The 25735-nt window shown below is 34.2% G+C and overlaps 1 protein-coding gene across 1 annotated transcript in view; it reads right to left on the reverse strand.

The window, feature by feature from the left end:
• LRRK2 (leucine rich repeat kinase 2) overlaps nucleotides 1–22158 on the reverse strand; it is a 111847-nt gene extending 89689 nt beyond the window's left edge. Inside the window, exons 1-12 of the mRNA XM_025051310.1 lie at nucleotides 21902–22158; nucleotides 21548–21633; nucleotides 17088–17197; nucleotides 14748–14836; nucleotides 13028–13162; nucleotides 10533–10667; nucleotides 8579–8710; nucleotides 6096–6215; nucleotides 5496–5635; nucleotides 5319–5398; nucleotides 3854–3960; nucleotides 57–186 (exon numbers count right to left, since the gene is read on the reverse strand). Of these exons, the coding sequence (XP_024907078.1) occupies nucleotides 57–186; nucleotides 3854–3960; nucleotides 5319–5398; nucleotides 5496–5635; nucleotides 6096–6215; nucleotides 8579–8710; nucleotides 10533–10667; nucleotides 13028–13162; nucleotides 14748–14836; nucleotides 17088–17197; nucleotides 21548–21633; nucleotides 21902–22055 (1418 nt within the window). The 5' untranslated portion in view covers nucleotides 22056–22158. The remainder of the gene's footprint in view (nucleotides 1–56; nucleotides 187–3853; nucleotides 3961–5318; nucleotides 5399–5495; nucleotides 5636–6095; nucleotides 6216–8578; nucleotides 8711–10532; nucleotides 10668–13027; nucleotides 13163–14747; nucleotides 14837–17087; nucleotides 17198–21547; nucleotides 21634–21901) is intronic.
• Between the last annotated feature and the right edge of the window lie 3577 nt (nucleotides 22159–25735).

Consider the following 25735-nt stretch of genomic DNA (forward strand, 5'->3'; position numbering starts at 1 on the left):
ATATTCTACCTGGTCCAATATTATATATTCTGCGTAAGTTCACAAATCTATATTACCTTCCTTCAAAAAGATGATTTAGCATTTTACAGCCACTTTCAGCCACTTCAGGAGAATGTATATGCTTCTGCATTAACTCCAACACGTTCAGGTATATTCCTTTTGACAACAGGATTTTTCTGAAATTAACTACAAGAGTTTTTTAATGTTACTTGTAGAAATGAAATCACATCTTCATAATTTTGCAATAAGACACAGAATATTAAGACAGTCCCAATTCATAGGAAACTATATACAATTATATATGTAACTTTTATTGACAACTTAAAGATTATTAATGTTTATTTCTTTATAATATATTGTTTTCAGTTTTTTGTATTTATTAACCATTTGTTGAGGTTTTAATTTTAAAAGTTTTATTCACAGAGTAGACTGGTACCAATATAATCACTATACCCCAGTTCAAATGAAAGAAATATTTTTGCAGAAAAATGTTTTAAAATAATGCCCTCCAAAATAAGAATAAAAGTTAAATTTTATTCTAATATTTAAAACAATGTCACAAAATAAATGTACTTATGGACAGCTAATATTCACTAGGTATACTAGACACTAGTTATCTGCTATTAAGTTACAAGTGTGGAGATATTGACCATTCTCTCAGCACTTAGGGGACAGGGGACGTGGGGTAAGGCCAGGATTAGAATCAGGCTGGGTTACTTTCAGCCTTGACTTACCTTCTCCAATTTACCCAGTGGACTGTACAATCATTATCATTTCTATGTATGCTATCATGTGTAAAGGGATTGAAAGCAGATATAGAGTATAAATAATTATACGTATTCACAGAGTAATAATGCCAAAACTTAAGAAACATAAATATGCTTTACTACCAATTTTATATTATATATGGAAAAATAACTATATCCCAGTAATAATGATTACAGATAATTTCTTCATAAACTTTCTTCAATAAATGTAAATCCGATGTCTTAAAGTTTCCACATAAATATCAATTGTTCTAAAACTTTTATATAAATATCATTTCCAACATTATACACTATAATTCAAAACTTTGAAAGCAATAGAAAATGAAACTTAAAAAAATTTAAATTAAGGACTATTTTGAAAAAAAGAGTTATCAATTTCAAATTGGGAAAGGAAGAAAGGATAAGACAAAACTTAGAAATAAGTAGAAGTGATAAACATTCTAACCATTGCCAAAATCTAGAATACCTCACATTTAAATATGATCAGAAGATGGTCATTTCGCTTAGTTATGCCATAAGTTTTAATAACCCTCCTAAAGTTACTAAATTCTAACCAAGGAGTGGTCCTCAACGTTTTTGGCGCCAGGTCTGGTGCTCCTATGAGAATCTAATGCCTGATGATCTGAGGTAGAGCTGAGGCAGTGATGCTAGCACTGAGGAGCAGCTGCAAATACAGATGAAACTTCATTAGCTTGCCCACCAGTCACCCCTTGTTGTGCAGCCTGGTTCCTAACAGGCCATAAACCATTACGAAGCTGTGGCCCAGGAGCTGGGGACCCCTGCTTTAAAATATAGAAGTTATTCTAAACCAGCAGTTCTCACACTTTAAGTGTACCTCAGAATCACCTGAGAGGTTGTAAAAACACAAATTGGCTAGGTCCCAACTCCAGAATTTATGATTTAGTAAGTCTGTATGGGCCCTAGAATTTACATTTTTAACAAATTCCTAGGCAATGTTGCTGGTTCGGAGACCACACTTTACGGACCACTGTCCTGGACATCTACTCAATTTGAAACTTGAAATTGAGAATAGAAATTTCATCAAACACTAGGCCTAGGAGTCACTTTAGAGTTTACAGAACATTTTACACACTTGATCTCATTTACTAGCTATCTACATAATACTCTTGACCTCATCCACTCTACTTTAACAATAAATTATCTGCTTAAAAAGCCAATAACAATACACAATCTCCTTCAGGTCTCTACTTCAATAGTTACCTTCTCTCATGGCTGCTGAGTCACAATTTCATCTCTTCTGACCCCTAACATGTCATCCAAAACAACTGCTTTATTTGTTTAACTACCTGACATAGCATATATTTTTACTTAGTCTTATTACCTATCTTCCCCACTAGAGTCTAAGTTCAGAGAGCTTGAGATTTCTATTTAACTAATAAGTCTCAAGCATCTAAGGCATTGTATAGTACATTGCAGGAGCTGAATAATTAATTAAATGAGAAAATGTCACACCAGACATTTGAGCCTTTGCCTTGGGACTACCATGGCAGAACCCAATTCTTCTGGCTGCCAATCCAGTCATTTTCTAGAAAATCATATCCAGCCCTGCACGTCCAATATTCTCAAGTGTCTTTCAATGAGAGGTTGCCCACAGAGGTTAGTGAACAAGTTGCTCAGTTTTTTAACAGTCTTCTAAGGCAGAACTCCCTGGACAATACAAAGGACTCTGAGGACAGTTCACCTGTCAGGTGGCCAAGAACAAAGAAGTAAGGAACCAGCAAGAGCAGAGAACTGATTCTGAACAATGAAATCAAGGTTGACTCCAAATGTAACTAATTCTCAGACACCATAAGAAGCAGTCCAAATCTCACAAAATCTGAGTTGTTTTGTTGGTATACCAACAACGATTTCCAGGTAATTAAGAATTACAGCACCAAACCCATGTTGTTTGTACATGGTAAAGGTTGGTCTCCTTTCCTTAGGTGCCCTACACAAAAGCAGTCAGGTACAGTCCTCATTTTCAGGAGTGAGATCCCTATCCAGTCTCTGCGTAGTAGAAGATGGAGATTCAAGAGAAGTTCCCTTTCCTACCACTCCTGCTCTGATTTGTTATCCCCAGGGGCAAACCCTGTCTGTGTCTAAGGGCTCTTGACAACCCAAGCCTTTTATTAAAGTGCTATCTGAGAGTTGGAGTGAGAAAGGAAGAAAAGGGAAAAGAAATGCTTTTTCTCTGAATTTGACTTAAATAACAGCATAAAGAAGGTTGCAAGAGGTGGTTTCTTGATTCCTTTCACTTTACCCAGGTTCTCTACTAGAAGCTAGTGTTAACACTGGTCTGTGTTACAGGTTTTTAGTATTTTTCTCTCTTTTTCTCATTCCAAAAATATCCTGCAAGAGCTGCCAAGTCCCAATGCCTACACAATGAGTTTTCTCCCAAGATTTTTTGGCAGTATTTTCTATTCATGAGAACTGGAATCTGAACAGCCTGTGGATAGATAATTTTATACCTCAAGAGTCCTTCCAAAGGTATAATAGCAATTTTTCTCTCCTTAATAATTCACAGCTATAATACTTACGTATAAAGGACTATTTTCAAAAAAATTTATAAGGGACAATTTTATCAAATTTTAAAATGGTAAATATCTCTCTACTCATTGCATTTCTACAGTTTTCCTAAGAAGATAACGGGAACATTGTGTAAAGGAAAATGGAAAAAAGTGTTTATTGTACATAGCAAAAAAAATCCCACTGGACACAAAGTCCATTAACAAAAAAAATGATTAAAAAATAGAATCTAGCCATGCATTGGAAAACTACACAGCCATTAAAAATGATAATGTGAGAATTTACATTTATTAACACAAAAAAATGTAAAATTTGTTTGAGAGTAAAATATGATCTAATTTCTGCCACAAAAGATAGAAAATGTATGTCATGTGTGAGTTCATACATAGAAGTCCAAAAGCAAAACATCAAAATGTTTTCCCTTTTTATCCTTTTACCTATATATCAACATATATATCAGATATATACATATTTAATTTTTTATGATGTATTGCTTTTATAATTTAAAAAAATACAAAATGTGTTTCCTCTTTTGTAAAAAAAATATGGTGTGCCCTTACCATTTTGTTCCAGCAGAGTTGACAGTGCATTTGCTGATGCCTGGAAGACTTCTTTTGATGAAGAATGCATCAGCATGGAGAGCATCACTTCCCTATGAGCTGGGAACCTTTCACAAATTCAATCACAATATTAATAGTAATCTTTTTAATAGTTATCTCAAATATTCACTTATCATTATCTAATCTTTCTAACAACAAATAAGGACATATAAACAATATTTTATACCTCCACTTACAAGAGTGAATTATAGTTAAACAGTTTTCTATTTAAAAATTAGTCAAATACATTAAATACTAATATATTAGTATTTCTCTATTTCTTCAAAGTTGATAGGCAGTAGAGGGGGAAAAAACTCAGCAAATCTATAAAGAAGTGATGAGAGTAAAAATATAAAGTGAGAAAAAGAAGATAATTGGAAACAAGAAAGAAAAAAATCGTAAAGAAGCGGTGTACATTTTTGAAATGTAAAGCATAAATATATTGTCTTTTAATAATGTATTTATTTTAAAGATTCCTATGGCTATTGAGGAATCAGTCTGCTATGAACTGAAATTTGTAACTGTAACATGAACTTACCTTACCCAAACCCCTTAAAAATATTGTTCAAAGTGAATCAGGATGCCAGTTTAGCATAGTTTTCAAAAGAATTACTGTTTCCTTTCAAAATGTAGATGTTTGATTAAATAGCATATGCGTCATTAATTCCCTTCTGATTAGCAGTGGATCACTATGCAAACAGGCTGTTAGGATTTGAGATGTAGACTATTACTATTTAGGTTTCCAAGGAAAGTCATTCAAATTTTAAAATCTGGAGCATACCAAGAGCAAACAGCACAAATATAAGCAGTTGCCATAAAATACGGTTTGTGGCCATGATACAAATCTGATATACAGAGAACTCTGTTTATAGTTTGTATCTTTGGAAAAGAGGGCTGGTCTTATGATGCTTGACTGGCCCTCTCATAGAAAGCCTCCTCAAGATCTGACAGCTACAAATAATGCTGTCAAGAGAAGACAGGTCAATAAAGCAACATCAATTTGAGAATCACTACAGGAGGCTTCTAGCAGCATTTAATTCCTGATATTGACAACCTGTTGGCTAGTCACTGCAGCAGAAAAGGTCACAGACAGCTCTGTGATTTCTATCATCTGAGATTAATTAATATGGCATTTTTAAATGATCAGCCAGAAAATTGAAAGGTTCTTTCTCAATGATTCATGATTTACTGAATGACTCTTGATTCCAAATGTTTCAGTAATAACTCCCAAACACATCACCTTTTACTAACTATTAAAGACAATAGAATCAAAAAATTATGTATTCATTACTGTTTTGTGGCAGTCTTAAAACATAAATGCCTATATTAAAAATATTTCTATAATTAAAGTTATAGTTATGGCATTTTATATAAGTTGATTAAAATGTAACTGAAATTTCTGTCACATTAAATCAAAACTACTGACTGGCCATCTTCATCTCCAATCTTCTCGTGTAAACTGTTTTGGTACATAAGGAGATTGTTTAGGGCCCAGCATGCGGCCTCCTGGATTAGGGGAGAAAAAGAAAAGAAACCTGTCAAAACATAAATCATTGAACAAACATAATTTAGAATAACTACAATATTTATGAAATAGTCCAACCTGCACATGCTTGTTCTTTCTATGCCATGTTAATGCCTTGTAACAGGCTTCTAGCCAAAACAATTTATCTTCTTCTTCATCATCATTCTCCTGATTCTCATTCTTTTCCTCTAAGTCTTGATTTAAGAAAATGGTCTCAGCTTGAAAAAAAATAAACATATGACTTACAGTTTGAATGACCAACTCTAAGTCCATACTTTGAAACATCAACAGAGTGAGGTGTTCTGTAGTAGTAGCCTTGGTAATTACAAAGACCTTTTTAATATATTATACACCTCATGACACTGCCATCCCATCTAGATAAAAGATCAGATAAGGAAGAGGGAACCAAACAAAACTAACAGACTAATATCAGTTAGAAAGATTAGCTGCCCAATAATGAAGCTAAATCAAGGATGTATTTACAGATATATGAATTGAGAAATGTTAGTTCCCTTGAAAGTATCTTCTATTGGAAAATGAATTACATTAGGACAGAAAAAAAATTTAATGTGTCTTTCTCTACATATGACTTTCCTGTTATAATGTTATCTTGTTATAATGTCAACATTCAAGATCAAATGCATCTGTAAGAATTTTCTTTTTAGTAAAGTTACTTACTGAGGAGAGCTAAACAGCTGAGCGCTGCAATTTGCAATGCTGCATTCTCTGAGTACCGCTGCACAGCTTTCACCACAAACTCATGTACCTCATTTAATACCAGGATGTTAAAAAAGTTACCTACAAGTCAAGTGAGATAGCAGCTGAATTTTCACCCATGGAACTTAAATTCCTTTTAATTATATAACAGTATTTAAACCAATAATTCAAATTAGTGATGAATATTTTAATGACATTAAAACATACATTTACTTTAATTAAAATAGCCTAATAGGATTGCATAAAGTTTTGAAAATATGTTTCGTGTAGTCATTCAATTATCTTAGACAATGGAAATGACTGGGCAAAAAAAATGATATGTTTGGGTTATGTTAGCTTTGTGTTCTTTGACTCTCTCTCGTCATCATATAAAAACAATGAGGTATCTGTTATATATGGCACTACAATATTCATTGTGCAAAATAGCTTAATTTCTTGCCTTCTAAAAGATGAAAGGAAAAAATCCCTCTCTTGATATTAAATGGTTTTGCTAAAACATCCTTCTTTCACTTAAAGGAATACTGCTGAGAAAACCCATTGGCACACTTATCATTACTTGATCTTGTCTATGAAAATCTTAGAAGAAAAATGAGCAAATATTTCACCAATTCTAACACAACCCAGATGTCCCACACTTTTTTACAGTCATTCTTCTGAAAATCGACACATCATCCAAAAATCTAAATCCTTCTGAGGTAAAAATGTATAAATAATATTCCAGAAATATGTGCCTCCTTCCATTTAGCTTATTGGTAACTCACTAATAGTTGCCAGGTTTCTTTCTACAAGTAAGAATGAAATTCCTACGTTTACCCATAAGTGTAATTAAATGATCCCTGTGACACAAAGCCAAAATTGGAAAATTTTCTGTATCATGAAAAGCCTAAAGTCCATGCTAAACACTAATCGATAGCTTCAAAATCAAAAGGCAGTTGAACAATAACAGGGATAACAAATTCTCTAAAAACTAAATGGAACAAATAATCTGATAAGACATAAATGAGAAAAAAAAACACCCTTATCTAAAAATCAATTCGATACCTTTTTATTTTCAAAAAATTACAGAACAATACAAAACTTATAATGATAGGATAGCTTGTCTGGTTTATTTAATTTCAATGGTACAATACCAAGCACTCTTTTTAATACAAGTCATACAAGTTATAACTTGACTGTGGTAAGTTGTAGAACATGAAACAGAGAATTGTATATTAGTGTGCTATTCTATTAGCTAGATTTAAGAAACCGGTATTTGAATTATGTTAAAACATTCTCAGGTATCACCTTGCTACGACAGCTGCGTCCTTCCTCATATAATGAATAAAAATCTCACCTGATAAACTAGCAAAAAACTACTACATTTTAGAAGAAATACTTTTGCTTAGGGATACAGAAATCTGGGTTCTCAGCCTTATTTCACCCCTTACTGACTACATGATCTTGCATAAAACAGACATACTTGCTGAAATAGGTCCTCATCTGTAAGAATGGAGATGTAATGATAATGTCTTAATATTTGAACATTTCTTTCATAGTTTCCAAAGAGGTTTCATATATGTAATGTTTTTTTGATCCTTGAAACAATCCTGGAAGATAGTGCTAGGGGAAGGGAGCAGAGAGAGGCTCGACAGGGAGTTGAAACAAGAACTCTGAGCTAAAAGCAAATGGACAAGCCAGAATAGACTTGTGGAAAAGTATGCATCACTGCGATCAACAGATTAGCCTTAGACTCTCTCCCAGGTAGAGTAGCTCAACCAGAGTCTTCCACATTCAGCTTGTACTTTAATAAGATTCTAAAGTGCTCCCAGGTCAGTTCTGGCCCCTGTAAAATCAGGCATTTCACAAAGAGGAGGCACTAATAGCATATTTATGAGTCTTCTATACACAACGTTAATTTTATTTAATTGCAGAAGACGACGTTCAGTATAATACCATTTTTATTAAGCAAAAACAAGCCAACATGAACACTTTTGTTTAAGGAGATATGTGATTGTAGTATAACTATATTTAGAAAGCAAAAAGTTATCAACACAAAATTCTGGATAGAATTAACCTCTGTAGAGAAAACAAGAAAAAAAGGTAATCCAGAGTAGCCTTATCAGCACCAATAATATACTAATACTTAAGTCAGATGGACAGTTCTTCTGCATTGTGCTCCATATTTTCTACACATTATGCTTATTCTTTTCTATGTATCAACAATTTACACAATAATACTTTAAATATAGCACTTACAATAAGATAAGACTTCTTATATTATACATATCTATTTTTGCCTCTCTTTTTAAAATTCCATCTAAGCATGGAAGAACTATTTACTATTTTATATTTCCATCCAATATATGTCAATACATTACTTATCCATTAACATACAACATACATATGCTATATAAACTTACATCATGTAAACTGTAATAATAGATTAATCAATAATTATAACTCACCTAATGTAAGCCTATGGAGCAACCGGCAACTCACTTCTTGAATTTTTTCATTGATAGGGAATGCTTTCATGGCTTCTACCACAATATTATAACACCTGACATTGCCACTCATGAGGACTTCAATATTATTGCCTAAATTTAAAGAAATCATTATTTTCAATAAGGTAATAATTTCCCCTCTGAAATATGCATAAAGATATCTTATGTAGATTGTAAATATATGGCAGCATAATAGCTACATTTCCAAATTTAAATATCATGTTCAACATAGCCAAACTAACCATTTTCCAAAAAATATATGTTTAATGTTTAAATTGTGCTTAAAAAATTAAATATAGAAAACATGTTGTAATGAAAGGAAATGGCCTCTTAAAAATTTTTCTTTTTGCTTTTACTCAGAATAGCAGACATGATTTTCCCTAACACTCAAAGGCAAATGCCTTTCTATTATAATCAGTATTTAAAACATTGATTTTTTTATCTGTTACTTTCCTTGACCTTTAAATTATGAATCAACACATTTTCACTGGAGTTACATCAGATATGGGTGGAAAACAATGAATTTCAAAAACAACCAGCTCAAAATAAATAAACAAATACATAAATATAGCCAAAGAGAAGTAAAATGAAGAATATTTCAGGTTGTTGACAGCAGATGACTCAGAGAAATCTAAAAGTATGTCCATTCTCTATTATTGTTCAGCCCCATCTACTTCTAAGTGTTTAGTTTCCTATGGATAAGAAAATGATGGATTATATAACCAACACAAAGAAAAAAATTTCTTTCAAAAAGGGATTGGGTTTTTCTGAAGACTCGCATTTGCAGATTTCCAAGTCTGAAACCATATGTGCATATTATATATAATGTACTAAACATAGGAAATACAAATTATGTAATAATTCTGTCAATGTTTTTATAACACATATTACAAGACAGGGATTCTGCACTTTTCACATTATTTAACCCATTTAATCCTCACAATTTCATATGTGTGAAGATGAAAATATTACTAGATAAATGCATGTGTATATCTTATACAAACCTGCCCAGGTAATACATGAAATACAAAATGCTCACCTGCACTCACAAAACAAAAGTAATTAAACCTGAAGCATTATTTTAGCCCATTTGTAATCACTGTTAGCATACACTGCAAGTTATGTGTACTTTTATGTGTACTTCTTCTTATGTGTACTTTTTCACGATAAAAGTGGCTAGATTTCAAAATATCAAGAAAATGCTAAACAAGAATCACAATAAAGTTTAATCTCCTTCCTGTGGTTTTTCTGGCCCTCCACAATCTTATGCCTCCAGCCTCTAGTCTCATCAACTGAGTCTTATCAAGTCCTTCCCCCATCTCCATTAAATGACACACAAGCAGATGCTCAGGGCTGTGCATGTTCATACATGTGTGCGTGCACACACACACACATACACATGCACACTCATAAACACACAGTTTTCTGGGATACTTTTATCTTCTTAAATGCACTACGTTCTCTCTTACTCCACTTTACACTTAATGAAGGCCCCTGCCTGGGACACTCTGCCCTGCCCTACACTTCCCTTCACACCTCTATACACACAAAGCTCTTATCATTCAAGTCTCTGTGAAGAGATCTTGCCTTACTCCCTTTTTATTCTTATAACCCTAGGTACTTCAGCCAACACTTGCCTTATACTGCATTGTGATCACCTCTGTACTATCTTTATCTGCATCTCCCATGGTACTATGGGCTTTTAAAGTCAAGAAACGTGTTTTATTTTCTGCTACTGTTTCCCCAGAGCCAGCTGCAGTACATTATCAATAAATAAATAATAAACAAATAAATAAATAGGTTTAGCATCCACAAGATTCTAAATAATAAAAATACTTTTAAAACACTTAGGGAGATATATTGTAATTTTTCAGAAATTACAATAAAAAAGAGATCATTTATATAGACTACTTACAAGGAGTTGCTAGGGAATATAAACAGTGCAGTACATAAAGTGCAATTTCCTCTTCATCTTTAAATTTTTTAAATGCATTTAGCAGTATCATATAATCTTTATTCTCAACAAATTCAGTCAGTTGCTCCTCTGAAACTGAAAAATGAAAGACAAAATACTGAAAAAGCTTAAAGGTGATATAAAAGTTTAATTACTCAAAAATTCATGATAGTTATAAGACATGGTAAATACAATAGATGTAAATTCAAAAATATATCTCAGCAAAAAATCCCTTCCTAAGAATTTTAGAATAGGAAAAAGAGCTATTGAAATGACAATAATTTTGTTTTGACTTTTACATTTCAAAACATGCAGTTATTCCATGTTTTGAAATGTAAAAGTGTTAGTGACCAAACAGTTCTCAGTAAAACAAAACTGTTTACAATTTCACTTGGGGGATGCTGGAGAAAACTGACCAATGATCAATAAAAATGACATAATGAAAATGAACATATTACCATACTTAAAAAGGAGTGGATAATGGTACACGGTTGAAGGACAGCTCAGCTAAATTCATCAGTTCAAGAGGAATGAACTTCAGCAAATGACAAGTAATTAGACTGAAAGACTCTGTTTGATTGCATAAGAGATCAAAATTCATCATTAATTTTCATAATTAAAGTCTCTTGATCAAGTCAATAAGTTCCATTTGGAGTCATTTTATTGGGTGGGAACCACAAAACACGTATAAAAATCCGGTTTATCTAGCCTGAGAATGGCACTGACAAAAATGTTTGAAAAAACAGCAATCTTCATGGTCAACAGTACTTTTTTGTTTTTCAACTTTATACCAAGAGTCCATATAATATAAGGTGAAATGGGTTCGGCTTTTCTAATAAATGAGGATTGTCATGAAACTTTCTCATTTTTGGAGCAGATTCCACAGCATACTTTCAAATTTTGGAAATTAACTTTCCAGGTGCCACTAAGTCCTGGGGAACTTGACACTCTCAAAAAATTCAGCAATTTTTCTACTCTACATTTTCAATTATCATACTGTCAGCACTGATGATCTTTCTTTTGAATGAGATCTTTTTAACATTCTCTGATGCTTCTCCATATGTCATGGATGGGCCGCATAATGCTGGTGAGAGAGTGATGTTAGCCCTTCTCCCATGAATAAGAATGTGTCCCTAAGCTGCAACACAGAAGATTACAGGCCCTGCAAGACAAAAAACCTCAAACTGTATTCTGCCCAATTCTTATCAAAAGCTTAGTTGCAAAAAATAACTTTTATAGAAGACAGCCTGAAAGACATGCAGTTCTTCCATTTGTCACACACAGTAAACTCTTCTCTACCAAGCATGACCATCAGAGGGCTGGGTACCAGGTCCATGCTGTTCTGACTTTGGATAGAGTGTCTTTCACTGACATACACTTGTATTCCTTGCAAAATGTGTATAACTTTATCATTGCGTCCAGGGAAACCCATGGGAGGATGTTCTCAGATCTCTAATGAGTCCCATTGCTTCTGCTGATAAATGGATTTATTTTCACCTAAGTAAATTTGTAACCAATGCTGTTTACCTCTTTTCTTTGCCCGATAGTAAGCAAAGCGCCATGTTTCTGGTCCATCCCTTTGCCATTATACAGGACCCTAAATAAGTAGTAAATTTAACTAACTTCATATTATTTTCCCTTCACCCATTTATTCATCCATTTTTTCTCTAATATACTATAAATATCTATTAGCTGTTGAAGGTCCTTCTGGAATGAAATGGAATTAAACAGGATAAGGTGATCTACCCCATTCGTGGAGCTGCCACAAACTAGAGTGGTGAACTGATATAGACACATAAATTATTCTTAATGCTAAACCCTAGCACTGTGGGCTCCCATGATGCAAAAGGTTCACTCAAAGTGTGTGGTAAACTGAACTGCAGTGGTGGTAACCAGCAGTGTGCCCTCAGGCAGGTTGCTCATTTCGCCTCTGATCCATTTCTTCATTAAGCCAGTGGAAAGACTAAAGGTTCCAACCAACTCTAAAATTACATGATAATTTCTGTTATCAATCTCAGTGTCATATGATAAAATACATATTAGTCTTTTTCTTAAAGGTGCTTGCAAATCTCTTGGTTCATTAGCAATTTCTAAAATCTCTGGTGATGACTCAACATCATAAACCCAAATTTAATCATTACTCAGGTTTACAGTTTTATTTTTTCTTTAACACCTACACATCTGGTTTGCAAAGTGAACATTATGCCTTGTTAAGCAATGGAAGAAGGATACTACAACTGTATAATTTATAACCTATGAATGAAGTTCATTTAACAAAAACAAGCACTATTTCTGAATTAACCCCATTACTTATGCTTGACTGACAACTTCTACTTCTTAATAAACAGTACAATTCTAGATACATTCTTGTTATCATATTTATATTCTACATTTCCCATAATAAACTCTTTTTTTAATACAAATATCAAAATAGATAATTTGGCACTTTTAAATACCTCTCTCAAACAGCACATGTAAAGCTTTGCATCCAAGTTTCTGGACTTCGTCGTTGGCAGAAAAAGTGCTCATGGCATCAAAAATTAACAAGAAAATATCGCTTTCTTCATCCAATATCAGCAAAGTGATTTTACCTATTAAGAAGAGAACAATATGCCCAAGGTAAACAGCTGCTTTAACACTTACTGTGTTAATTTCAACATGAGGATTATGAATAGTTTGTGGACTTTCCATTTTGATAAACCATTTAATTGCCCCAAATGTTAGACCTATCAAGCTCTACGGTCTTTCTAAATTTCCAGTACACTTTAGTGTGTGATTCCCAGTAAATACCTGTAGCCAAGACCAAAAGGTCTAAACTCCTGAAACATATTTCTATCTGCCTCTTAGAAAACACCATTTGAATATCCCAAACCTAGCCTACTCCTATTCCCTATCGTCACCATCTTAACTTCTACAATGAGTTTAGTTGCTCTCTCTATGTTTCTATGTTTCTATGGTGGTTATCCTCATATCTCTATTATAGCACTATTCTCATTAAATTGAAATTATTTCTTTAGATACCCTTTAGGTGTTTGCCTGTGCTGTCCAATTTGGTATCTACTAATCACATGTAGCTCTTTAAACTCAAATTTAAATTAACTAAAATTAAATAAATTAAAATTCAGTCATATTCAAATGTTCGATAGCTAGCACATATGGTTTTTAACTGTAATACTGAACAGTACACATATCCAACATTTCCTTCATAGCAAAAAATTATATTGGACAGTGGTGCTGGAATGTGAACTTCTACGTTATGGAAATTTTGCCTCATCTGTCAGAGTTCCCAGCACAACAGTAAATACCTATTAAATGACTATTAAATCAACTAACTAATAAGCCCAATAATGAAAGCGAATCATAAATTAACTGTTAAAAAAATTCCCAACACCTGAAATGAACTTTAAAGCACATTAAAAACTTTCCAAACAGGACAAAATTCTGAATTTTATATAGAAGAAATTAAATTAACTAGTCTTTTCTAAACGCATGTCAAATTTCTGAACTATCTGCACACTACTGACTTCAATATATCCCAGTATTGGAAAGTTTTTTAAGTTTGTAAACCCTCAGCTTCTTGTCCATTGACAAAGCGAGAATGAATTAAAAAAAAAAAAAAAAATCACTCCCAAAGATGAGTTTAAAATAACTCAGAGTTAAGACTAGTTAGTACATCCATTATATATTTTAATAAAAGGCTGTAGTGGGTCTTTCTTATTCCTCTTCCTTCATATTTTGATCTTCACCTACTTTCTTCTTTTTCTCTCTTCTGTTGGGTCTTCATTACTTAGGAGAGCCAATGAGAGCATTTATAATCTTCCCACCCAAATGTTAGGCTCCTATCATGCTATCTCCTCAGGCCTCTCAACTCTTCACAGGCTGTTCTCTAAAGCACCTTCCACCACTATGAGGAAAATGCCTCCCTATCCTTCCTGATTACCTCCCCTGTAAGCAGCTTTTCTTCTCAAAACCTTAAATCATAGCGAGTGTCCATCACAGCAATGATTACAATTCTTTCAAAATATCAAGATTCTTTGTTTTCAGGTCTAGGCAGAACCTACAAATCATCAATATTTAGGTTATATTATGTTATTATACCTTAAAAAGACAAAACACATTTAATAAATGTTTTTTTTAATTTGAGTCGACATTAAAAATATATTGTGTATATATTACCTGAAGTTAGAAGGAGATCTAAAGCCTTCAGTCCAATTGTTGACAAGTTTACACTGGCATTATGAACAGTGAGCATTTTAATAATCAGTCTGTAATTAAAAACAGTGAGATGAAATATGCCTAGATATTTGCTTTTTTAGATGTTTTTTATTTATTCCATCATATTTCATTTCCTATATTGAAGCTCATGTATTTTTTTCTTCCTAGAAACTTGAGCCAGGCTTATGACAATTAACAGGAAATCATTATGAGTCTTCCTAGAAAAGTTATAACTTGTTCCTCTAAACATTTTAATTCAATTATTAACTTTTTCACCTAATTCTATATCTAAAATATCATGAAGAGTTATATGCATCAAGAGACTAAATCCATTTTATATGTGATATAAACTAATGAATTATATGTAATGCATATTCATGTATTAAAAAATAGAGAAATGTAATAAAGCTTTTAATTTATGTATATAAATTAAGAATGGTTGAATAAATTATTGAATTTTACTATTTTTAAAAGAGATCGAACATATTTTATAATAGAAAGGGAATCTAGTTTATAAATAATACTCAATTAGAAATCCATTAAATTTGAGTCCTTGAGTTATCAATTCTAAAATAAACAATCTGTAATCTGTTCCTACTCATTCTTATTTGGCTTTACATTAAGAGTAGACAGAGCTTGGTGGCATCCGCAGCTTCATATAGATCCAAGGAACCTGTCACAAGATCTCTAGTTGGTGAGGTGAGGAGAGACTCCATCCTTCGACTCTGTCAATTCTGCTCTTATCCATGCTGCCCCTACCGGTCCCTGAACCATTCTCGCTATTTCTGAATTCACCACACAAGGGATTTCCTCTTCAGTACTATAAGCCTTTGGGGGGAAAAAAAATCTTTGAATATGATGAGAAATGTTTTACAGTAAATTTTTGCTGAAAATGATCTAAAATGTTCCACTGTAGAGAGCAAGAGTATGTCTACATTGTTCACATTGCTTCTGGCCTAAAGTAGAGGTGTGATAAATAGTTGATGAATAGAGAATGAATGAATGAGCAAATGAGTATCTGAATGAATGAATGAGTAAATGAGATTCCCCGTAGAAATGTTTCTGTAATTTAATTTGAACAGTTGGTTTGTACTAGAATATGTTTTTCAACACTTCCTAAGGTTATAAATTGCTAATCTTTGGGGATCTTAGAAATTCTCAATCAAAACAAGAGACACATAACATCACAATTACTAATTAAAGGTATATTTTGCATAATTCTTCATTAAATGCTACATATTTTAAAACTGACTCATAGAATTTCTAAGATTAGTTTGGAGATGAGAACATATACTAACTGTAAAGATGCTGAAAATATGCTCTTTAGATGCTAGAAAAACTAAAGAAAAGTAACACACTTATGAAAAATAGAAAAATGTATAAGAACAGATATGTTCACTTACGAACAAACAACACTTATTTATCTAAATGTGGAGCTACAGTTGCTACTAATAAACAACACAAAGATGTAAAATTACAATTTTCACAAGCAATATATCAATTGGAAGCAATATATATTCACTTCTCCATGGTAAAGAAAAGTCGCATTAGGCATAAAGAATGCCTAAAGTTAATGACAGAAGATATTTTTTTAAATGTCAAGAAACGAAGTTATCCAAAAAGGATTTTCCTGAAAACAGATTTTTCTTCAGAAAATTTTTTCTTAATCAATTATGGTTAAAGAAGTGGTCTCATCTAACAAGACAATATGATGCAAATTGCAATAACATAGCTGGTAAAATAGCTATCAAGACCTGGCTGCAGATGTTCTGAAAGGTAATTTCCTTTTTTTTCTTCATTTGGAAAGCTGTGGTTTAAGCTCATTAAATGTATATGTGTGAATATATATTAATGTACTTTTTAAAGACAGTAAAGCATAAACTTCTAAATTGCTATTTACAGAACTAACAGTTTAGTTCTCATACTTTTTTTTAAAGAACTAGTAGTTTGTATCAGTTCTACAATTAAAAAGTAAAAAATTCTTCCTGTTTTGAATTCATAAGCAGTCATTAAAAATCTACAACATAACCAACTATATAGCCACATTATTATGTTAGTAAAATAATAATAATTCATGACATTTTACCTAAAGTGTTAGTTTTCTAATTCAATTAGATAATATATTTCTGAGTTGAAAGCTCTCTATAAATGTAATTCATTGATTCAAGGAAAAATATCCTTGTATTTTAAGGATTTCACTAGATTGCCTTCGATTTCCAATATAACGTGTCAAAGAAAGGGTTGTAATATGTATAGAGAAATATTTAACACAGTTTGTTTTGACTCATCTATCATACTTACTGGTGAACCCCAAGGACTTCCCAATCATGTCCAATATCTTCTGGTCCCATTAAGCTTTGCATTGTATCTGGGCAGATTTCTATTAATTTGCATAGAAGTGACCAACCAACCTGAAAGCAAGAAAGCCAAATATTCATATTTTTAAAAACATGCTAATGAAATATATTCAGTCTAACATGAATCTCTTCATTCTTAGTTAAATAGGTGACTACATTATTTAAAATAAAATGACACCCTAAAATGCTTACTAAGAAAAGCCATGTACTTAGGATACATCTTTCTCCAAAAATCAAACCAGAGGGTATACAAAAAATGTTATAACATATTTCCGAATGATGAAGAAAACAGATGTGCCTATTGTCTAAATAAAAAGAAATAAAATAAAGTAAAATACAAAAATAAAAAGTAGTTTTAGAGGACATACCAAGATTCTGAAGTGCAAGAAAGGCTATACTCAGGCCTTTGTACTATTTAAGTCATATCCACCTGGCAAAATTTATTTTAAATATTTAGGATTTTTAATTATAGGAAAAAAAATACAGTGGTTTGGAATATAGGATTAGGGAAGTTGGAGATTTTTATGACAAAGTATAAATTATCAGGAAAGACTGCTTCTCAAGTGATGGACCTAGAAAAACTGTCAAGAGAAATAGCATCGCTGTCTGATGAAATATAACATCTGTTACAGGAAAAAAAAAGGCATTATAACATAGAGAGGAGGCAGAATTTTTCAATGGGACTCTCTAGACTTCTTTAGGACATTTAAATATGAGCTGATGAGAGCTAGACGTCATGAATGTCCCTGGGCTCTTTCACATTTCCAAATGAAACATTTTCTTACTGGTGCATTTTAAGTATATTTCCATTCAGTCCATTTATGGATGATGCCAACTTGAATAAGTTGCTCTTTACATCTGAAAAAATACAATTTTTAAAATATAATTTTTTAATACAGTATTTTTAATTCCAAACTGGAAATTAAATTTAACTCACTCTTCCTGCTGTATATCCCTCTCTAAATATAAGGAGTCTTTAATTCTTCTTATTTTATTACAGACCTATGCCTTATATGGTCATAAAAATAAAAGAAAATGCATATATATGTAACATCTAGCTAGTGATTAATGAAAAATTATTTAAGTATGATGTGTAATAGCAACATAATATGAATCCTGAAAGTGGTACTCACTGTCCACTGGAATTACTCAGATAATATAATATAGAAAAAGTAAGACTTGCACCAGATTTCAAAAGAATTATAAATTTGGTCATTCAAAACAGGGAAGTGGAACCTTCTAAAACTGATGAGCTATAAGGAGAGTAAGGTGCTGAAAAGTAAAGAGATAGCACGATGGGTAGGGAACTACTGCCAAATTAAGACTGGATGAATAAGTGGAGTTGAGTGATGCAGAGAGCTGAATGACATGGTGAAAAAAAATTCTATGCATCCAATAAGAAATAAGGCACAAGTTTCTTACTTGTTTATATGAATAAACAGGGGTATTTCACATGACAGAAATGATTGCAAAAGATCTCTTTACAATTTACAATATCATTTCTGGATCTTTTCTGGATTAAGCATACTTTCATGCAGCCTGAAAAGACAGCAATTTCTGACAGCTACTTTTCCTATATTTAAGTAGTACATCCTCCTCCATGTAAGCTGAACTGACATTGACAACCCAGCTGTCATAGAAACCAGCTATTTTTGTGCATTCATAAAATACATTGAGACTTTTCTCCCCACCCCCAACCCCACCCCAAGCATTTAAGAAAATAACATTCGAAACAGCTTCCAGTGGGAAATAAATCATAAAGCACATAGGATGCTATACTCATTCTCGAACCTGCATGGCTGACTCAAGGAGAAAACCTGTTTTGTTTTGGTTGGTGAAGCAGCAGCATCAGAAACTGCTTTGCAAAAAGACTGAGGCAACTGAGCTTCTATGATTAAACAGAATTGCTGGCAGCAAAGCAGAGGTAGCAATTTATCCATTAATCTATTCAATTAAATGTTTATCTTTCAAAGAGAGAAGGTTCCCATCCTGCACAGTAATACAATTAAATTTGAAGTTTCACTTTATTATAATTATTCTGTAAATTCAAGGATCTAATTAATGCACAATAGGAAAGAGTCTTGGAGTTGAAGAAAATTTTAGTCACCTTCATTTATTTCACTCCCTACTACAAAGGGAAACCATGTGGATGAAGAGAAGTAATGTAAAATTGAGGAGCACAGAGAAATGGTCAGATGACTGCAGGAAAAGAAAAGTAATAGGACAGCTAGCCTAACTATCAATTCTCTAAAGATTTTCATTTATTAAAGAGCATGAATAAAATATAAAAAGATCTTGAAAACAAAAATTCAGAGTCTGGACTATCATATTAAATGAATTCTAGAAACAAATCTTAATATTTACTTTTGAAGAATAATTTACCTTAACTCTTTAAATTCATCATTAAGAGCTTTTCATTCAGCACTTCCAGCTAATTCAACATATAAAGCATTAAAGGTATATCTTTTAATTATACCAGTAATATGAAGAAATTTGAAGGGAAAAAAAAAACACTTTCTTTTAAGTGGAGTATTAAAATATCAATGACAGACCCCTTTGCACAACCCATTGACAAGATCAATGATAATTAAAATTGATAATGTCATTGCACCTAGCATGGTCACAATATTTGTACCAAACCGCTGTGCTTTTCATTTGCTCAAAAGCTTGTGAATTTAGCCGCTAGTGAATTGTAAGATAAAAAGAGAATCTGAAGGTATATGAAGACTTAAGTCCTGGCTCTATCAGTAGCTCTGTGATCAAATGAGCTACTTTGATGAAAAATATCCAGTGAAATTTCTGAGAGGGCAATGAGATTCCAGTGAGAATCAAATAAAGTAATATATATAATGCCCTTTGCAGACTAATACAGATATGGTGCAGAAACTAATAATTGTATTCCATAAACTGCCAAATAAGAAGACAATTCCTTATTCTCTTGCATACTTTGTGTCTGGTAACCCCTGAGCAAGGCTCTTGAGTGATATTGATAACTACTTCAGACAAAAACGTCCAGGCTTGGGCAGTTCCTAAAACGAAGAATTAGTTGGTGAGTATGTTCCAGGCTCCTACAGGTTCTCAAGTCTAGGACTGCCTGCTCTGGATCTTGCAAACCAAAGCCCTCTCAGTGTCCAGTTGTTTTGAGTGGCACCCAGCAGAGGTGACTTTACCAAGCATTAGAATTGCCAGACAAGGATGATGGGGGTAGAAAGCACAATGGACCAGTGGTAAAAAGTGACTCATATTTCATGGGCAAAATTCAGACATTGAGTGCTAAAAAGAACAGTGTCTTCATCATACTTCCATCTTTACATAATTTTGTTTGCTAACATGTTGAAAATCAATAAACAGATGGGAAATATTTCAGCTGAAGAAAAATAAAAGTAACCATTTATCCCACATATAAATGTCCTCATATAAAAGAAGCTAGGTGTATGGTTCACTCAGACTAGACATAACTGAATACAGAGATAAGCATAAAGATAAGGACAGATAGATACAGATTTAGAGATCCTGATAACTCTAACATTTGTCTAGCCTCTCAAGTGGGTATTAAAACATTGCTTCTAATGTACCTCAATGGAGTTAAAAGTTCAATTTTCTTTCCCTTCAAGATCTTACATACAAATGACAAAACTGATTTCAGTTCTCTAAATCTCTAAATCTACAAAGGAAGTTTACACGTTATGCAGTAATTTTGTTTTGACTGTATATCACCCTTAATTCTCTTCTTAGATCTCCTTTTTTAATATATCTAATACCTTTAGCAAATTTCTGGGTTTCTAAGTTTCACTTCTATATTCATTTTATGTGAAAACAGGTGAAAAGTATAAATTTAAACTTATATGAAATTATAAAATATCACTTTCTTTAGATAATACACGATAAACTACAACTAAAGGCTAGACATCTGTCTTTAAATTTAAAAAAAACTTAACTATGAAAGCTTGCGAGTTACTTTTTTTATTAATTTAATTATTATTAATTTATTACTGTTAATTACTCCCCTTTTGAAAACTATTCACAATGGTGTCATCTCTAGAACATGTTGTACATTGGGAAGATTCTTAGAATTTGATCTAAATACTGATGAACTTATGTAGCCAATAACAGAACTAAACTTCAATCCATTATTATCCACTATTATTTCTCTTCTGTCACCATCCATATTCAATCAGTCAACTGCATAAAGTTATTTCTTAAAACAATTAGGGAGCACATTGTGGGCTCTTTTACACCACCTTTTGATAATGATTTGACAACGCTTCCATCTTAAAATCACAATCAGTGGTTTGTCAAGCCAAATCTCAGAACTAACCCAGAACTCTGGGTATATAACATTGACAGAAAACATCTACTTTCAAAGAGAAGGGAAAATGGGTGAAATGAAAACAACTCCTTTACCTGCTGCACACTAGCGACTCTCATGTACGAGTCCAAGACGATCAGCAGTGGCACGTGGACATTTTTGCCTTGAAATAATTTGGAGGCTGGAAAAGAAGGGGGTGGGGAGAAAGAAGCAAAGTCACCATCCATGGCACCCATTTAAGTCTGGGGCGGGGGGAGGGGGTGGAGAGAAAGCAAGAGAAGTGAACGCAAGATCTTCTCTGAATTCTAAGCTCATTTTTTCCCTAAGGAATATAGTTTGTGGCTTCCTAAGAGTCCAGGTTTGTACAAAGTGAGGGAGAGGAAAGTTTGCAAAAGTGGAAGGGAGGGGGGAGGCGGAGATAAAGGAACAGTTTCCTTGCAAATGATTACCGTGGTCAGCGTAGGTGAACACCAGCATATCTTCCAGAATTTGGACCAGTGTCTCTATCTGTTTTCCTTCCTGGACATTGTTCAGCCTGACTATCAACTTCTTCAAAGTTTCCTCGTCCTTATCCTCGCACCCCTGACAGCTGCCACTGGCCATGATGGACCGTGCTCCCAACTGGCCGCCCCTCCCACACCAAGGCCCGCTGCTCAGGGCAGGGGCAGCGGCACCGGCCACGGCTCGCGCGGCGAACACAGTTCACTGCCGGCGGCCTCAGATACCCTCCCGCCCCGTCGGCACCCACGCCCGCCTGTTTATCAGGAAGTAGGCGGCTCCCCAGCCTGCTCTGCCCTGCCCTACCTGAGCCCTCCTCCTCTGCTTTCTCCTCCCCTACCCAGGCCCCCAAAATGAGCTCAGTGGCCTGCGAGAGGCTCGCCCAGGCAAGGCGTGGCTCAGAACTGTGGCGAGGGTGCAGCTCGCGCTGGGCTGGGCCGGTGTGACCGTGACCGTGGTCCCTGCGCGGGCCCAGACCGACCCGATCCCACTCTCCTGGGCGGTGCTGCGGGGAGTCGCGCAGTAAGAAACTGACTCAGCTGACTCCTTGGAGTCCCCAGGCCCGCGGCCCTGCAGCGGCGGGAGGCGAAGCGCGGTCAGCAGCCTAGCCCGCCACTCGCGGGACCCGCCAGCCTGGGCTCCCTCGGCCCCGCAGAATGTCTGGGAACTAGGAAGAGGAAAAATGAAAGCTGCCGCCTCTCTTCAGATCTAAGAATAGAAATCTGGGCGTTGGGAAAAGAGGACACCGCCCAGTTGGCCCCTTTTTGGAAAACATTCTCTTTAGAGTTCCCCCTATAGGGAGATGAGTAATTTCCCCTCAAAGATGGAGAGAGATTTTTGCAATCAAAATGTGCCCATCTAAATGCTTTTCTGTGGTTGCCGTGGCCGATTGCAAAGGAGGAAATTTTTTTTTCCCCCTGTTAGTTATCCTAGAGCTCTGTTGGCCAAAAGACCACTAAAATTAACTTCCGAAAATTTGAGTTTGTGCGCCGAGGATCCTGATAATTGGGGCACGAGAAAAAGGGTAAATTGAAATGAAAAGGTGAAAACAGAAAAGGTGGAAAATACAAATGTAAACATTGTTCTCTTGGTATTCAAAATTACTTATGAATATGAGCGTCTATAAGCCTAAAGTTTAAAAAAGAAAAAGTACCCAAGTAATGTGTTTTTCAAGAAGAGAAACCTGTAAACAAGGCTAAAACTATAGACAAGGTAAACAAAGACAAGATGAGGTACTGCCTTCAGGTAATTTTTCCTGAGGGTCATTTTCAAAGGAGAGGATTTAACTGGAAATTTTAGTATTTCACAACTTAAGTGGTTTGTTTTCAATTTTATTACCTCATCCTGATGACAATTCTGAAATGGATAAAACAGCTACTTATCCTTCTTTTGCTAATGAGAAAATTGAGATTTAGAGTTGATAAGAAAAGAGCATTGCTGGAATCACACAGAAGGTAGAGGTCCAGGGCTTAAACCCAGATATATCTCTCCTAAGGCCAAGTTGAAGGCTCTCTGCACTCTATCACTTTAATGAAAATGAGCTAGGCTTCCTTAATACATTAGGTTAGTAAGATTGCAAATTAAAATTCAACCTGGGTATTGTAAATGTGTTTTGTTGTCGTAAAGACTTTTTATCTTTTACAGATACATGTTAAACTATTTGCAGTTAGAGTGATGGAATGGTTAGGATTTGCTTCAATGTAATCCAGTGGTGGGGAACACTGTGAAATGAGATTAAATATCAAAAAGAAATCAATTCTTGACAAAGTAATAAAAAACAATGCAAGTCTAATGAAAATCTCAGCAAGATTGTTTTTATATAGATTTCGACAAAAGCGAAGAGCCTAGAATAGCCAAGACACTTTTGAAGAAAAACAAAGTGGGAGATTTGCCCAGTTAGACATTCATTCAGGGGCCTCTACTAGCCTTTGTCAATTTCCCAGAAGAGGAAAAAATGCCTGACACTGTCTTCCTGTAAATTAGAAAAATGTGCCTCTCGTTGCAGGAAAACACAGCCCTGTGCCAGCGTGTACAAAGAAGGAGCTGGATTTCAGATTCCACTTGTTCCTTCAGCCTGGTGAATGTATAAACTATAAAGGGTAGGTATCTGGGCCATTGAATCTAGAAGCACGTGGAACCATGCGAGGTTTGTCATGTACTCTTGGAGAAGGCTTCTCGGATGAGAGCCAAGCTGATTTCTTCTGACTTGAATTTTATATATTCTTCTATACTTTCCATTATTAATTATGGGACACACCCCAAACCAGAACTAAATTTACTGTTCATCGACTACTTATTAGGAAGATAGTTATGAGCAAGTGAGATTAACCCCTTTCCTTGCAGTTTCTACTGCCATATACTGCCAAGATGAAAGTTTCAAAAAAAAAATAATAGAACAGACTAGAAAGGCTACTCAGCTATGTTAGTTTCTTCTGTGACTCTAAATAATTGACAGAAATAAACTGAAAAATTTTGAGCTACATTTGCTATAGAAAATAATATTCATGTACTAAAAAAATTTTTTTAATAAAAGGAATTTTTAGAGTTTAAAAATTAGATAAAGGAATCAAGGAATACCTTGATGAAAAGTGAATATGGCATCAAGAAATTTTCACCTTTATCTTTCTGATGTGAAGAATAAACAGAAGAAAATGATAGAAGACATTTTTATATTACAGGTTAGTACAAATGTTGTAACTGAAAGATAAATCTCAATGATAAAAAAATAAATTAATACAAACATCCAGAGCGGGATTTTATCATCAAAATTTATTATGGCCTTTAGGAATATTATAGCAAGTTCTCTAGAACACAGTGTAAAAAAAGAATACTAAAAAAGCAAGTCACGGGATCCTTACAATACAAATACACATTTCATATTATTCCACAGATCTCTGGCAACATAAGATAGATAAATAGAAAAGATGAAAAAGGTAACAAGTTCTACTGACTGCAAAAACTAACTCAGGTTGTTTTTTTTTTATTGTTATGCATTCTACACACACACACACACACATACACACACAAGCACACACATTCTGCCTATAAATTATTCCAAAGAAGGGTAAAAACATCTTTCAAAGGTTAAGATATTAATGCGCTGAGCACTTGCTACAGCAGAAAGAAGGAAAAAGAAAACCATAGCTTCAAATGTAAAACTAACCATGAGAGTGACAGTGCTTCTCTGGTATATGATACTTCTTGGACTTCTGGCTCAAGGACATTATGTAAACATCCTGAGTGAACTTAAAGCCATTTTCCTCAGCCTTCAGCGATGATTATGTAGAACAGGAAGGATTTCTTGCCACAGTTTAGATGACTACACAGGAAATAAAAGGGGGCATGGGCAGTTGGAAATAAAGGGAGACAAAATTTACTGAGCCCTTACGAATCTTGCTTTATGCAAGACAGTTTACATATATAATTTGTTTAAATTCAACAACCCTAAGAGGCAGCTATTACTCCTACTTTTCAAGAAATAGTGCTAGAGAAGTTATAAATTGCCTAAATAAGAGGTGGCGCTGAGATTCAAACACATAACTATATTTGAGACAATTCTGACCAGGAAAGACTGGGAGGTGTAAAGGCATCACTCTGTAGAGACAGAAAGAGAGAACACCTAACCGTGCAGCAGGTCTGGGGCCCAGATCATAATTGCAATGGTTATTAGAATTTGCTTTGACTTGAAAACCCATATCTGAAAAGATATTTGCACACCAATGTTCATAGCAGCATTATTCACAGTGGCCAGGACATGGAAGCAACCGAAGTGTCCTACGATAGAT

The sequence above is a fragment of the Pteropus alecto genome, unplaced genomic scaffold, assembly GCF_000325575.1.
Source record: "Pteropus alecto unplaced genomic scaffold, ASM32557v1 scaffold778, whole genome shotgun sequence".
Taxonomy (NCBI): domain Eukaryota; kingdom Metazoa; phylum Chordata; class Mammalia; order Chiroptera; family Pteropodidae; genus Pteropus; species Pteropus alecto.